At 36.5% G+C, this 15130-nt stretch overlaps 1 protein-coding gene across 2 annotated transcripts; it reads right to left on the reverse strand.

The window, feature by feature from the left end:
- Window positions 1-327: 327 nt before the first annotated feature.
- On the reverse strand, window positions 328-12792 carry LOC135157026 (echinoidin-like). 2 transcript variants are annotated; one of them, XM_064111392.1, is made up of 5 exons: window positions 12420-12792; window positions 6467-6595; window positions 4803-4877; window positions 2621-2811; window positions 328-1627 (listed from the first exon to the last, which is right to left on the reverse strand). In XM_064111392.1, the coding sequence occupies exons 1-5, from the start codon at window positions 12541-12543 to the stop codon at window positions 1361-1363; spliced, it is 786 nt and encodes a 261-aa protein (XP_063967462.1). In that variant the 5' UTR covers window positions 12544-12792; the 3' UTR covers window positions 328-1360. The 2 variants fall into 2 exon arrangements, with proteins under 2 accessions (XP_063967462.1, XP_063967463.1); XM_064111393.1 differs by lacking the exon at window positions 6467-6595 and having other exon boundaries at window positions 1269-1627; window positions 12420-12631.
- Window positions 12793-15130: the final 2338 nt, after the last annotated feature.

Consider the following 15130-nt stretch of genomic DNA (forward strand, 5'->3'; position numbering starts at 1 on the left):
TTGCAAGCGATCAAATTCCGATAGCAGCCATTTTCTCTTATGAGAAACACACGCTTTCATTCGGCGGGTTCATTATTTTGTTTAGAACCAGGCCGCCATGACACTGACGTCATCGCTTCGGTACTCTATTGGTGCTGGGGTGAATTTGCCCTAATTTGATTATAACCTATGACCCCCAGGACTATGATCGTGAAATCCCCGATGTCTTTCCTCACTCTTTTTAGCCTGAGAAATATTTGGTGCCTCATTTATTTATATGAGGAAAAAATGTACGGCATTCCATATACAGTCAAACTGCCTTTAATAAAATAATACAACACTTTTTATATATACTATATGAACTTTACAGTAGTTTTAATAGTTTAAACAGGTGTTTAAAATCCGAAACAAAGTTTAATTTAAACTGTTGAACAACTTCTGTAAAGTGCATATAGCAAACAGAGTCATACAAATGTTTAAACACCGTTTTTACTGTGTAAAGAAAAGTGGTCTTGCCCTAAAAATACCGCCAGTTAAAGGCCTGAAATTCGACACTTTACCTCACTTTTCTTTACTTTACTTTTCTTTACCTTTCTATCCTTTACTTTTTTTTACTTTACTTTTCTTTTCTTTTTCTGCTCTTTTCTTAACTTAACTTCATTTCACTTTCCTTTTACTTAATTATGCAGCATGTTCATTAATCAATGGAAATAATACGAAATGCTCCACATTGTCTATTTCAAGAAGCTGTATGATGTTTAGATTTAAAAAATTTGAATTATACAAACATGTTGCAATAAATTCTCATGTAGACATAATATGCACGATAAGTTCTTCTTAATATTGCATCAGAAATAGGATATACATGTATATAATTAGTATTTCTTACATTAAAAGAGCTTCATGAAACATACAATAAAGAAGAAAAGTATGTTCAAGTGTAGGATACTGACCTGTGTAGGCCTTTACTTGACAACTGTTATATCAAAGTTATGATTTCTAACTTTGGTATCATACCTCAGTTCGAAATAAGTAGGTTGTACAACACGTATTAGAATGCAGGTGAATACCTATACTCATCATGGCATTCACCCCCTCCCCCCCCCCCAGGGCGGAAATATGTCCCCAAAGGTACGGGGACCAGGGGCTGACAAGCAAAAAAAAAAAGGGGGGGGGGTTTCACCAAAAATGTAAGGTCATTTAAACAAAAATGTATTATTTCGATTGTGAATGATGTATCAATAATAATGGGGCATTTTATATTGTGCCCCCCCCCCCTACTATTTTGGTAGGGGAACGCGTCCCCCTGTGATATCCGCCCATGCCCCCTTCTTCCTCTCACATATTCTGTTCGAGCGCTGTGCTATTATATGACTACTGACTATGGGAATTGAGTTGAAGTACTCTGGCAGAGGACAGGATGTTTGCAGATGAAGGGTGAGGACACATCACAGTCCATGTCATACCATGCAGGCCCAACTGACGCTCTAAAATGAGAAAGCACGCAATCCTCGGACGAACGGGCGTTGTTTGGTTCACTCGGTATCCACGAAGTGAAGTCGAGCTGGGTGCCATCTGACCAAACGAAGTCACTGTCTGGTTCAGGCTGGTACAGGCCTATCCAAAACCAAGTGTGGTCAGAGCCAGTCTGTAATAAAATAAAGTTACTGTCAGATATTGACTAATACTCTCTGATCTCTCGTCTTTCAATCTGAAGGATGTGGGTTCGATTCCAAGCCATGGCGTGTTTTCCTTCAGCAAGACATTTACCCACACTGTGCTGCACTGCACTCAACCCAGGTGAGGTGAATTGGTACCAGCAGGAAGTAAAGTAATTCCTCAAAAAGCACCGCAATCGGTAGACTAGTTTAGCCGGGGTAGTTTAGGAGTGCCTTGAGCATCTAGCAAAGGCGGATACGTGCGCTATACAAATCCTATGTTATTTATGATCTAAACCCATGGTGACTGCAGTTTCCATGATCTGTATTGGTACAAAGTCTAGTGGCAGGTATTGACGGATACTGTCTAGTCATAAACCCTTGAGTGACTGAGACATTCTGTAGTAAAACAAAGTCTCAGACCCGTATTCTGAAGTCGGGTTTAACTTAGACCATGGTCTAACTCTGTGCTAAAATTATGGGAAGCCAAACGTGTCAAAATGTATATTAAGTTGTATATTTCTTATGTTTACTGTGCTCTTTCCTGATTCATCGATGGTGAAGACAATCATCTATTTATACTTCCTAGACCATTATGAATGATTTGAGAGCCAAATGACCTGAAATATGATATCTCTACTGTTAGCGATTTATGTGAGAACTGGCTATCCATACTTAAACCACAACTTTAAACCTGAGTTTAAATCCGACTTCAGAATACGGGCATCAGTCTCAAACATTTGCTAGCTGGTAAAGTCTGTTCCAGAAAAACTATATGGCCACAGTCAACAGAAAGTTCAACGTTAGTTATTCCTGAATAAGAATTGTCTTGTGTTTTCAATAAGGTACACTATAAGGAGTAGGTGTCTCTAACCCGGGATTAGTAGCTTTTATACAGCTATCAAAGGGAATTTTGTAGGCATGATATGCATACCCTTTTCTTTTAAAACTAGTGAATCGCTGAATTTTTGGTGAATACTCACAGAATTAACACTTAATTTATGAGCGAGATCATTCTCTTCTGGGCTATGAATGGAGATGAGATCTACAGGACAGGATGGCTCATTAGTCAAATTCCTGCAGAAGGATAAAGCCTCTTCAAAGATGAGTGGAGTGTCTACGAATATGTAGCAGCATCCTTGAAAAGATGTCCAGGACTCAAGCGGACATGTAGCTGAAATAAATCAAATCCACGCAATGTTAAGTATCATTAAACCTGAGCTTAAAGGGATGGTCCGGGCTGAAAGTATTTATATCTAAATAAATAGAGTAGAATTCACTGAGCAAAATGCCGAAAATTTCATGAAAATCGGATAACAAATAACAAAGTTATTGAATTTCAAAGTTTAGCAATATTTTGTGAAAACAGTCAGTCGTCATGAATATTCATTGGGTGGGCTGATGATGTCACATCCCACTTGTTCTTTTGTATTTTATTAATTGAAAATAGGTTTATTCAAATTTTTTCCTCCAAGAACTAGAAAAATTGGATTGACAACTGATTTAGTGCATTAGATATTTCTTGCTGAAACTTATTTCATTATAAGGGAGACATATTATTCACACAAGTATGAAATAATGAAAAAAATATGATTTTATGTAATAACATAAGAAAACAGAAAGTGGGGATGTGACATCATCAGCCCATCTAATGAATATTCCTGACGACTGTTTTCACAAAATATTGCTAAGCTTTAAACTTCAATAAATTTATTATTTGCGATCCGTAAAAGCTCGTAAAACTCCTCTGCAAAATGCACCCCATCGTTAACATGCTCATGCCGAGTGTAAAATGTAGACAACAACGTTACAATGTTCGGTAAGCCCAGAGAAACAAACAAATTAATGCAACATTTTATAACCTGACTTCAAAGTTAAATATCTGAAACACGGCAGAACTTGAGCACTATAAAATAATTACGTTCATTTTCGGGGTGGGGTTCACTAACTTTTGGGCGCCACTGTATGTTTATAGGATTTTTTATTGTTGTGCTTCTTCAGAAACACGTGTCAGGGGGTTGTAAGTGCATAGGTTTGTACGTAGAAAGGATTATTTTCTATGAATTTTATTTTTTTTCAACATGCAGAGGAAAATGACACCGAGAATATTCAATGCTTAAATGGATAAAGACCCAAAATTCTTCACTCGTTTTTGTGATTTCTTTGCTGTTACACATAATCTAAATGCAAATAGAGCTGGAAAGCTGCGCCAAATAACCAGGAAATGGAATCAAATATGGCAAAACCTAGTCAAAACATGTAGATCTCACCAAGATAAGCTTCCAGGAAAATATATTTATGACATCTATAATCGATAGAGGTGAAGAAAATCAAATGCGTAATCTGTGCACAAACATAATGGAATCACAACGCTTTTAACTCAGTCATGCATTGATCTGAGGCCGATGAAAAGCACAATAAAGCTTATTTTCTAATTCCGGTGATTACTTTTGGGTCCAGTCTGGGTCTTTAAAGTTCAAAAGTATCATGATGTCTGTTGGATATTGTTCAAACTCGCCTATTTGTTTCTCTATATAGGGTTGTTCTTTCTTTCTTACAATTTTCTTCTGGGGTTGAATTTTCCTTCAGGGGGTAGGATTCTCCTTTAATAATTTATAATGTGCGTGATTACTAGGCTGACGCTCTTCTGACAAGACCTTCCCGACATTGTGTGAACAAAATAAAGATAACATTAAAAAAAAATCCACGATAGCAATCCTAACAGATCGTTCTACGTGACAAAGTTGGTATACGGAGAGAGAGGGTCATGGCGCTGGGAAGCCCCTGGCCGGGTGCTGCTTGTGTTTTTCGACCACCATAGGGAGCACCCATCGTAAATTGGGTAGATGTGCTAAAAAAAAGTAGCAATTTGATCAAATTCACTCTCATTTTGTGGTAAAAACCTAGTATATCATTACGCTTTCTATAAATTTTGGCTAACCAAAATCATTTTTAGTGAAAACCTTTTATTATTATCATTATTATTTTTTTGCTTCTCAAAATATTCATGACCAAAGTCATTTTCTTTGTTTAGTTATAAGCTTTTTTTTTTTTTTTTTTTTTTTTTTTTTAAATTAATTTTAACATTAATCTTCAAATCCAGCACCCAAATGGTTCCCAGAGCTTAATTGGAGAGAGAGGTGTAGCGAAATGTAATTTTCTTACCATGCTTTAGCAGTGAAGCTGCAGGATACAAGGTCGTTTCGTTTGAGGAGATAGTAGTAATACTTTTTTTAGAAGCTGATTTTGAAAGAGAAACAAAGAACATGTTACCGTAGTTACAAACAAGCGTCGCGACGTATTGGCGCCACCCTGTACATAATTTCTTCGCTAACACTGTCATGACTGTGCGCATGGTGGAGCTGCATTATTGTGATAAATAAAAAATCATTTAAAGTGATAATCACCCTGTTCACGCTTTACCGTGGGGGATGAGGGCTTGTAAATTGCATTATTTTTTTAATTAGCATCATCATCCTTATCATCGTCATCATAATATCAAACCTTATTAATTTTTATGATTATCATCATCGACAAAAAACATCACTGCTCTTGATGTTACCGTTATTTTTATATTTGGTCCCTCATGCATTTGGTTTGAATATACCAATTATCACTTCATATGACCATTATATCAAACCTTAATCAAATTCTATTATTACCACCATCAACAACAAAATCATCACTTTTATTAATATTATCATTACTATTATTGTTTGACATTCATTTCTTATTAATATATTAGTATGAATACACAAATACAAAAAGTATATTCATAAAAACATGAATATATGAAATAATGCAATTTTCTATATTTTTCATATTTAAAGGGGAAGTTCACCCTGATGAAAAATTTGTTGTGAGAAATAGCAGAAAAAATAATAATAAATAGCGTTGAAGGTTTGAGGGAAATCCATTAAAAAATTGAGAAAGTTATAGAATTTCACGTTTTTGATTTGTGACGTCATAAACGAACAGATGCCCTACATGTTATGTAATATAAAATGCATAACTTTCATTTTTTTAACGGTTCGTGATGACTTTTTTTTTTCTTTCTTGGAGCGAGTGTGAAATCATTTGTGTATTGATATGCTGAAGGTTTAATAAAAATCATTTTTATTTTTCTGAGAAAATGACATTTCATTCATTATTTACCAAACGATATGTAGGAAAGCTGCTCGCATATGACGTCACAAATCAAATGACTAAAATTCTAATAGCTTTTTTATTCTTTCATGGATTTTCCTCAAACCTCCGCCAATATTTTTTTTTTCTATTTTACAATAACGTTTTTGTCAGGGTGAACTTCCCTAGTACTAAATCGAAAATGAATTAAACTGAATATACTCTTCAGAAGATCATATACCACACGTTAATATCCCTTTTCAGGGGCAATTTTCAGTCATTAAAACCGAGATTCCTCTCAAATTTATACTAGTCTTCTGTAGTTGCAAAAATATACTACATTCACTTTTATTTCAAAAATCTTGTTACCCTGCTAATATAAATTTTATCATTCCCCCTCTTGTGAGGTGGAAGGTATCTATTCTAGTTTTTAGTACACTCTAAATTGCAGTGATTTGAATTAAATTCAGGTGGACTGTAGTTAGAAAGCAATCGAATCTTTGGTTTAGTTTTAATTCTAAAGATTAATTTTCTAATCTCAAAGGATTGAAATTCAAATCCTCGAGATTAAAAAATGTAGTTTTACGATTAAAACAAATCCACAATTCGGTTGGGCATAGACTATGGTCCACCCGAATTTACTTGAAATCTCGGCAATTTAGAGTGGTTACAAGAGTGTTGGCTTATAATTAAATATTAAATACTTGGGTAAGGGGCGTCGTGTTGATCATGTTGATCGCAAAGTTTTCCTTTATATCCGTCAGAGCAATGGCATTTGAAAGCAGTTATAGTTTCTTCACACCAGCCGCCTTGGCAAGTATCACTATTGCAATCTGAATGTTTAAAAAAAGAAAATTAGCCTTTACTTTTTAGTGAAAACATTATCTGTCATGGGTCCGTGATAATCTGGAGACTTTGGTCAAATATTAAGAGGATATCAAACAAATAAGCATTAATTCAAGATTGTGGTAATATCAAATGGTAACTAGCTAACAACCGATCAAAATCAAGGATTCAATGGAAGTTGAACATAATTTTGGTTTTATTCCTTTGAAGAAATATGCATTAAGGCAACTTCAGGTATTAAGGCAGAGTAATGGAGCACTAAAACACGGCAAGGCAGTAAATATTATTTATTGCTTAATTTCATCCCTCAAAAGCATAGATAAAGAAAATAAAAACGTATCAATAAAATAAAAACGTATCAATAATCAATTAAATTAGTGATGCATTATTTTGACGACAGTTGAGAATGTTCATTTTCATGCAAAAGAACTTTGTTTTAAATTCCCTGCACAGAAAATTCGTTGAAATTATTTTTCACCGAGTATTTATAAGGTTCTTTGTCCGAGCATTCTATTTTTTCATAATCTCCGCGCAGATTATACATACACACTAAGAAATCCCGGTACAAATGGGGTGTACGATACGTGTGTACACCTCGCAATACGATCGAGGTGCAAGTCAGCTCTTATGCGAGAGTACGTGTCTGTTGTACACCTATGTACCCTTTGCGTGCACCCCACCAGTCTCGCTGATCATGCTGATAGACGTATGGTATAGATAAAGTTGATTTGTGATCGAAGATTACCCGAAATAACAATGCACTAACGCCACACTTTACCTAAGTGAAATGATTTGTTATATATGTAATATTTATGTGATGACATTTGTTTCAAAACACATTTGATTACGTATACATTTGGAGAAACAGTAAATAGAGCTACTTGAATCACATTGATCACAAAAAAAGAATCGGATCATTTCGCGAGAGACCTCATCCGGTCGCAGCGCTTCTCGCTGGCATAGCGGGAGAAATCTTGACTACAGATAAACGAGGTGAGTTCGAGTCCCAACTAGAGTAACTAAAAATTCGAAACAGAAAGTGAATGGACGGGAAGTCTCGACAATTTTTTTTTTATTACCTAACATGCCTAAGGGGTAGACGTGTACACCCTCTAAGGTGCAGATGGACACCCCAAATAGGGGTGCACACTGTACACCCCTACGAGTGTAAAATTGAACCCGAATTTCTTGGTGTGTACATTCATGCATACACACACACACACACACACACCATCACCCTCACCCACACACACACACCATATCACACCATCACACACACACACACACACACATATATATATATATATATATAGGCGAAAATGACAAGACGATTGGACGTATACTGATAGACCACAATTTAATCCGAGCTTTCGGCCTTAGGCCTTTTTCATGGATTCTATGTTAACAAAATACATATATTTATATATAAAATATTTATATATATATATATATATATATATATATATATAAATATTTTATATATATATATATTTTACACACTCTACACCAGATTCAGTAACACCAGATCAGAAATCCGCAACTACAACCGCACCACCAATCACAACAATAAAATCATCCCCTATGTCCTCCACTTTAACCTCCCTGATCATTCTATAAACGATGTTTCAATCATGGCAATAGAACAGATTAACAATAAATACCGCTCAATCATCTTACACCGAGAATCATACTGGATCACCACTCTACGCACCCTCACCCCAAACGGAATCAATGTTGATAATTAGAACCAATGACCCATTGCATGCCCCACACACGCACACACACGCACATACACACACGCATTCACTTCACCTCACTTTACCTCATACCTGCACACCCAGTCGACACACTCTCACTGACACTGGAATTATAGGTAACCACTTTTGTATTTGAATTTATCTGATCTTGTGTAATATATACATATTCATATATATATGCATAATAATGTTTGGTAATTATTAAACCCGTTACATACCTTTTCGACCTATTTCATTGTTTAATTTACAGTCTCACCCGCCCCAACAGGCCACTTCATATACACTGTTGGTCATAAAGGTGGAATAAAATATTTTTTGAATAAAAATCGACAGTTTTGTAGGTATTTGAAAGGCTACGCGTAGACAAAATGGTATTTGTGTGATTACATAATGTCTCCCCATTACACAGGTGACATTATAACATGAGAAATTTGTATTACGTAATAAATTATTTTGTTGTAGACTATAAAAGCCTATGCATATGATGTTCTGTCACTTTCCCTGATTTAGCACTGTGTATAAGAAGGTTGCATTTTTTCGAGTTCCTTGTACCGTTTGAAATAAAAATCGGTAGAGACGTTCCCTGGACTATGCCTGGTCCAACGGCAACAGCAACACGCGAGAGAGTGGTAGTCCTGCGACAGGAGGGCTACAAGCAGACTGATATCGCAGAAGTCCTAGGGATATCACAGAGTGCAGTCTCTAAGATCCTGAAACGTCAACGTGAGGCGGGGAATGTGCGGCCACGGAAATCTCCAGGACGTCCCAGATTGACCACAAGAAGAGATGATCGCCAACTGTTGAAGTTCAGCCGCAGAAACCGGAAATTGCCCTAGGACCGTCTTCGTCGCTTGTGGAGGAGATATCATGGGATCAACGTTTCCCGGTCAACCGTTGATCGCAGATTGCTCCAACATGGTTACCGAGCACGACGGTTGACCAAATGTCCACGCCTGTCTGTTCGCCACAGAGTAGCTCGTCTTCTTTGGGCTAGGGAGCACAAAAGGCTTCATCCAGGACATTGGCAACATGTGGTCTTCACGGACGAGAGCCGGTTCATCCTTGACCGAAAGGTTGGGAGATAACGAGTTCGTCGATTAGCCGGGGAAAACCTTCGCGATGAATGTATCCACGAGACGACTAAAGGCGGAGGTGGCCCAGTGATGATATGGGCCGGCATCCATTATGGAGGGAAAACACCACTGGTGGTTCCGGATGGAAACGTCAACGCCGCCGCCTACAGGGATATCTTGGAGTTCCACTGTCTTCCATATGCAAGACGAGTGTATGGGCACAATTTCTGACTGCAGGATGACAACGCTAGACCGCACAGGGCCGCTGCAGTAACGGAATTCCAGGAGGCAGAGGGCGTCGTACAGTTGCCATGGCCAGCTTGTTCGCCGGATATGAACCCCATAGAGAATGCATGGGATGCCCAGGTCGAGCCATCAACGACAGAGAGGTAATTTCTCAAAATCTGCAGGAGTTGGCAGATGCTCTGAGGGAAGAATGGGACGCTATGCCTGTTGACGTCATCAACAAGCTAGTGGACAGCATGCCAAGACGTCTGCATGCGCTGGTTCGTGCCAGGGGTGGACATACCCGATACTAGTGACTGAGTAAGAACAATGACTCAAGTTTGATGCAAATTTGTCCATGAAATCACAAAAAGAAGTCATCTGGAAAACTGAGAGAGATTGAAAATAAATATCTCATGATCCTTTGATTTACTGTATATTGTCGTCATTGTTGTTCTATGCTCATGACATCCATCGCTTAGGACATAAACTTGTAAAATATCACCGTCAAACGTGTGTAAAAGGCAGAATAAGAAAGTAAAGTGGTTATCATGCACCATAAATGCCATATTCAAGTCATTTTATAATAATTACGCTGTGAAAATTTGGTGAAAAAAAAATATTCCACCTTTATGACCAACAGTGTAGTTTAATAGCCACATCTCTTTACCCCTATACAGTTTGGTATGCTTTTAGTATCTTGATCACTTGATTATATCTGATTATTTGATTGATTATTACAATTTCTTTGCTCCTCATGGCTGTATGTTTATTTTGCTCCTGATGGCTGTATGTTTAATCTGTTATTTTGTTTATTATGTTGCTTACCGCTCAAACATCAATATAAATTACACGTATATATTTCCCCGCGCATGACAATGTACCCTTTTATGTCTCAAACTACAACTTGTATCACCAGTTACTTGAATACTATGTAAACGGATCAATATAGTTATGTACCCAAATACAAGATACAATATTGAAACGAGTTATCATTTTACTTGAAACATTATCCTAATTTTTTCACAGTATTACCTACACAAGACTCACTACTCCTCCTGATGAACAGAATCCCAAGTTAATTTCAATGCCGGTAAATACCTTGTCCTTTCACACACTTAAGTTTCCCAATCGTTTCTATTGTATTCCACCATCTCGTTCAAGTCATTACCCCCTCTGTTGTTATTTTTTGTTATCTTACTATAATCCTTCTGTTCTGTACTCAACCCCCTCTGTTGTTAATTTCTGTTATTTTTGTTATCTTAGTGTAACCCTTCTGTTCTGTACCCTTTGTTACACATTTACTTTGTTATTTCGACCTTATTTGTATGGTTTGTTCTGTTTGTTTCAATGCATTATAGGCCTGATGAAGGCCCCATTGGCCGAAAGCTTGTAATAAAGAGATACATGGAAGCTACGTCTTGCGTTGATGCTGAATTATTTACAAGTGTACATAGAACATGACGCGCTGTAATACACGTTATGCAAAGGGCCCTCTTCTTTTGTTTATATATATATATATATATATATATATATATATATATATATATATATATATATATATATATACACACATATATATATATATATATATATATCCATATATATATATATATATATATATATATATATATATATAACGAGAGAGGCGTGGATATATGTACCAATCGCTTTGATCATTGTTTATAATATATGTGTGAAGAGTAGAGTAGAATATATATATATATGATATAAGCTACACCTACCATTGTTCTCTTCATCCATTTCTTTCACACTATATATATATATATATATATATACATGTATAGCTAATGTGATGACAAGTTTACTTGTACCAAACGCTTTTGAGGTGTGAGTATGAAACATAATGACATGAATGAGATGAGGCCAACTCAAAAGATGACGCTAAGAATGGTGTCATGCGTCATCTTTTGAGTTGGCCTCATCTCATTATATACATATATATATATATATATATATACATATATAAATAATACTGAAGTAAGTGAAATGATATGCTCGGAGACTATAAGAAAGTTCAAACAATGAAACAAAAGTATTAAAACTCAGTGGACAATAGTCTAGTATTCAACGAATGTTTACTCTTATAGGCTTTGCCAAGGGATGACAAATTTATTTATTTAGCTTGCGTCAAAATAATTTATCCTAAATCTTTGACTTATTTGTCTTCAACTTCTTTCTTTTCCCCTTTCTTTCCACTCTATAACACCTATATTTCTTTCCTTCCCATGAACATAATGCATCACTGCTTCTAATGATGTAAAAATATTTTTATTGATACATGCGCATATTTATAAGGATTAGAATTAAAGCAATCAATAATATTTGCTGCATTTGCGTGTTTTAATTGCTTATAACTCTGCGTTTATGGCCTCAAGGTATCTCTATATGTCTAAATATTTTTCGTAATGTTGTTTTCACTTTCGTATTCTTTGTTGTCGTTTACCTAGATTCTCGTATATTATTTTCTTTTTTTTCTTAGCGCTTTGTTCAAACGTTTGTATAAACTCTTTATAAATGTCGTACATTATTATTAGAATTATCATCATCATCATCATCATTATCACCATCATTTTTATCACCATCATTATCATAATTTTCTTCAGAATCATTTTATCATCATTTTCATTATCATCATGGTCATCATCATTATTATCACGTCCTCATTGCCCTTGTTTATAATTTCTTTCTTTTTATCATTACTTAATTATGATGAAATTTAAAAAATAACTTACCGGGAAATCTACAAACTAGGTGTCCAGGCGTACTCCCCGATGCTCTAGGTCTATCCCTTCTCGGGTAAGCAACCCCTTTAGTAAACGTTGTGTAGGGAATGAGCTTTGGAATTGTTTGGACCATGCTCCCATTGTGATGGAGTTTTTTCTTACATTGGTTGAAGGTTGTCAAGGTGTAATCCAGACCGAAGCCATCTGAACAGCGAGTGACCGGCTTTTCGTTTTCATTCGACGAAACGAACGAGGCTTTGAATGAAATTAAAACCCCCGAGGACTTTAATACTGATCAATTCAACATCCAAATAGGATTGAACATGATAATTTGGTTACACTTCGTAATAAGCCTGTTCACGGTTGTAAACTGCGCACGAGCAGAAAAAGGTCATTGGAGACAACCATGAAGGTGGCTTTCAAATTCACTTACATAGGCATTTGGGATTTGATGATTATTCATGTATTCCTTTCAAAATATTTATCACATCCAAGCTGAAGAGTAATAAATAGAGCCTTCATAATCACTGGTATTTGACAGTAGCCTAAACAATAGTCAAATGTGCCAAAGGCAGACAATAAAACAGATTTCCAAACTTTATCCCTGATGTACTATTCTAGTCACCTGGTCTATACAATGCCTTTTGTTCTTAGAATTTGAATACTCTACCGGTAAAGCTTACGCAACATCTACATTTTAAAATGATAGTGCTTATCCTAATGAAAAATCACAAAGGTCATTTGAGAAAAGTTGATCATGAGCTAACCGTGAACTGGCTTATTCCGAAGGTTCTTCATTCCGAAGGTTCGTAATTCCGAAACACGTAAATTGCCTATACCTCGATGTTCGTTAATCCGAAAACGTAAAAGGGTTCGTTAATCCGAACATTTGTGGCGTTATTCCGGAGGTTCGTTATTCCGAAGGTTCGATAATCCGAAAACGAAATAAGAATCGATGTTCCGAAGATTCGTTAATCCGAAAACGAATAAGGTTCGTTGTTCCGAAGGTTCGTTAGTCCGAAAACGAAATAAGGTTCGTTAATCATTTCGTTTTCGGACTAACGAACCTTCGGAAATACGAACCTCATTTCGTTTTCGGATTAACGAACCTTCGTAATTACGAACCTCATTTCGTTTTCGGACTAACGAACCTTCGGAATTACGAACCTTCGGAAATACGAACCTTCGGAATAACGAACCTTTGGAGTATCCGAACCTTCGGAATAACGAAGCTTCGGAATTACCAATGTATGCGGATAAGGTTGGGGTTGGTGAGGTTTGCTTTTACGACAGTAAATACAGAATATCAATTAATATATGTAAAGAATGAGGAAGCACATAAACATAATCAAATGTAGGAATGTTACACAGAAATAACTAATAAAATAAGGATTGAATTTTCGGGAAAGCCCGCTTCCGATTAAGTATGAAGTGTAATAGTCTTCCTCGTATTGCCTTTCGTGTCATGATAACAACAGTACAGCATTATCATTACAAATGAATACAAAATAGGGAGACTATTCTATTGATATGTTTTCTCTTCATTCTGATTATTTTTCTTCCTTTATCAGAAAATATCAATTAGATGGATATCATTGATTTAAATGATAAATAATTATTAATTTTCTCGTTCTCCTATTCATCCATATTCAATTATCCCTCCTCCTTGTTTTTATTCTTCTTCCCCTATATATTTCTTTTGCCAAGTGCGAGTAGAGCTTGTATATTCTTTAATTTCTAAAATATTCTTACCGAACGATAAAAAGTTCAGGAATACAAAAAGGCCTCGTATGAGCATGATGACAGTTGTATCATGTATAGGTTTTGGTTGTCGAAATTTCTTTCCCGCAAATTGTTGCCCTATAGCTTTTGCAGAAAAGCGAGTCGGAGACATTTACAAACCATTATAGACGGTGTCTTGCGTTATTTTGATTCGCCAATGCTGGCGACCACGTGACCCCATGGCTCCATTATCAATCCACTGAGATGAAATGGGCACCCAACGTTTGCGGTTGCATTTTAGTCCGTTTCAAAACTGTTCGCCGATAGCTATTGATTTCGCAAACAAACGTTCGCGGCCTGTTTGCCACAGTTGGCGAATGCAACTATCGCCTACAGTCGTCAGCATTCATTTCTCGCTGAGAAAGTCAGGGATACTGTACAGGAGCAAAGGGCCGTGAGAACGATTTTTTTTTAGAAAAAAAAGAAAAAAAGGGGGTCACTAAACAATGAATGAAGGCCACTTTTGGTTACATCTATTAATTTTTCATACCTACCAGAATTCCAGGGGGTGCTGTCTATGGAGAATGATACACGCAGAACCCCCCCCCCTGAAAATCTTGGGGGTGCTTCCACACCAGCACCGACCCCGTTTCCAGGGCCATTATAGGAGCAGTGACGTATGCATGTCTTGTTTTTTTTTTTAATAAACATTAGTATTAATGGTAACGCGACATTTGCTCTTACGAATTATGCTCCTCCGCTAATTTCTCAAGAGTATATAAGGGTAGGGTGAGAGTTGTTATATGCGGGATTTTTGTCCAAAATCATGTGAGTAATTGGATAGGTAAGATTTGAAGCTCGGTTTTTTTAGGCTTAACGTGTGCAGTTTCATAGGAGCAATTTATTGTCGCGCAGGGGCTTGGGTCATTTCTCTTAAAGACTAGAAGCTAACAAAGACAATTTCGTTATTAAAATGTAAACGTTAAACTCTCCTATGT

Source organism: Lytechinus pictus, chromosome 16 (assembly GCF_037042905.1).
Source record: "Lytechinus pictus isolate F3 Inbred chromosome 16, Lp3.0, whole genome shotgun sequence".
In the NCBI taxonomy this organism is placed as follows: Eukaryota; Metazoa; Echinodermata; class Echinoidea; order Temnopleuroida; family Toxopneustidae; genus Lytechinus; species Lytechinus pictus.

What these genes read in the sequence shown, in the direction of transcription:
- LOC135157026 (XM_064111392.1), bottom strand. Translation starts at nt 12,543, where the DNA reads ATGGTCCAAACAATTCCAAAGCTCATTCCCTACACAACGTTTACTAAA. An exon ending in CCTAGTTTGTAGATTTCCCG is followed by an intron (nt 6,596 to 12,419) that starts GTAAGTTATTTT and finishes TTAAACATTCAG; the next exon opens with ATTGCAATAGTGATACTTGC. An exon ending in ACACGACGCCCCTTACCCAA is followed by an intron (nt 4,878 to 6,466) that starts GTATTTAATATT and finishes TTTCAAAATCAG; the next exon opens with CTTCTAAAAAAAGTATTACT.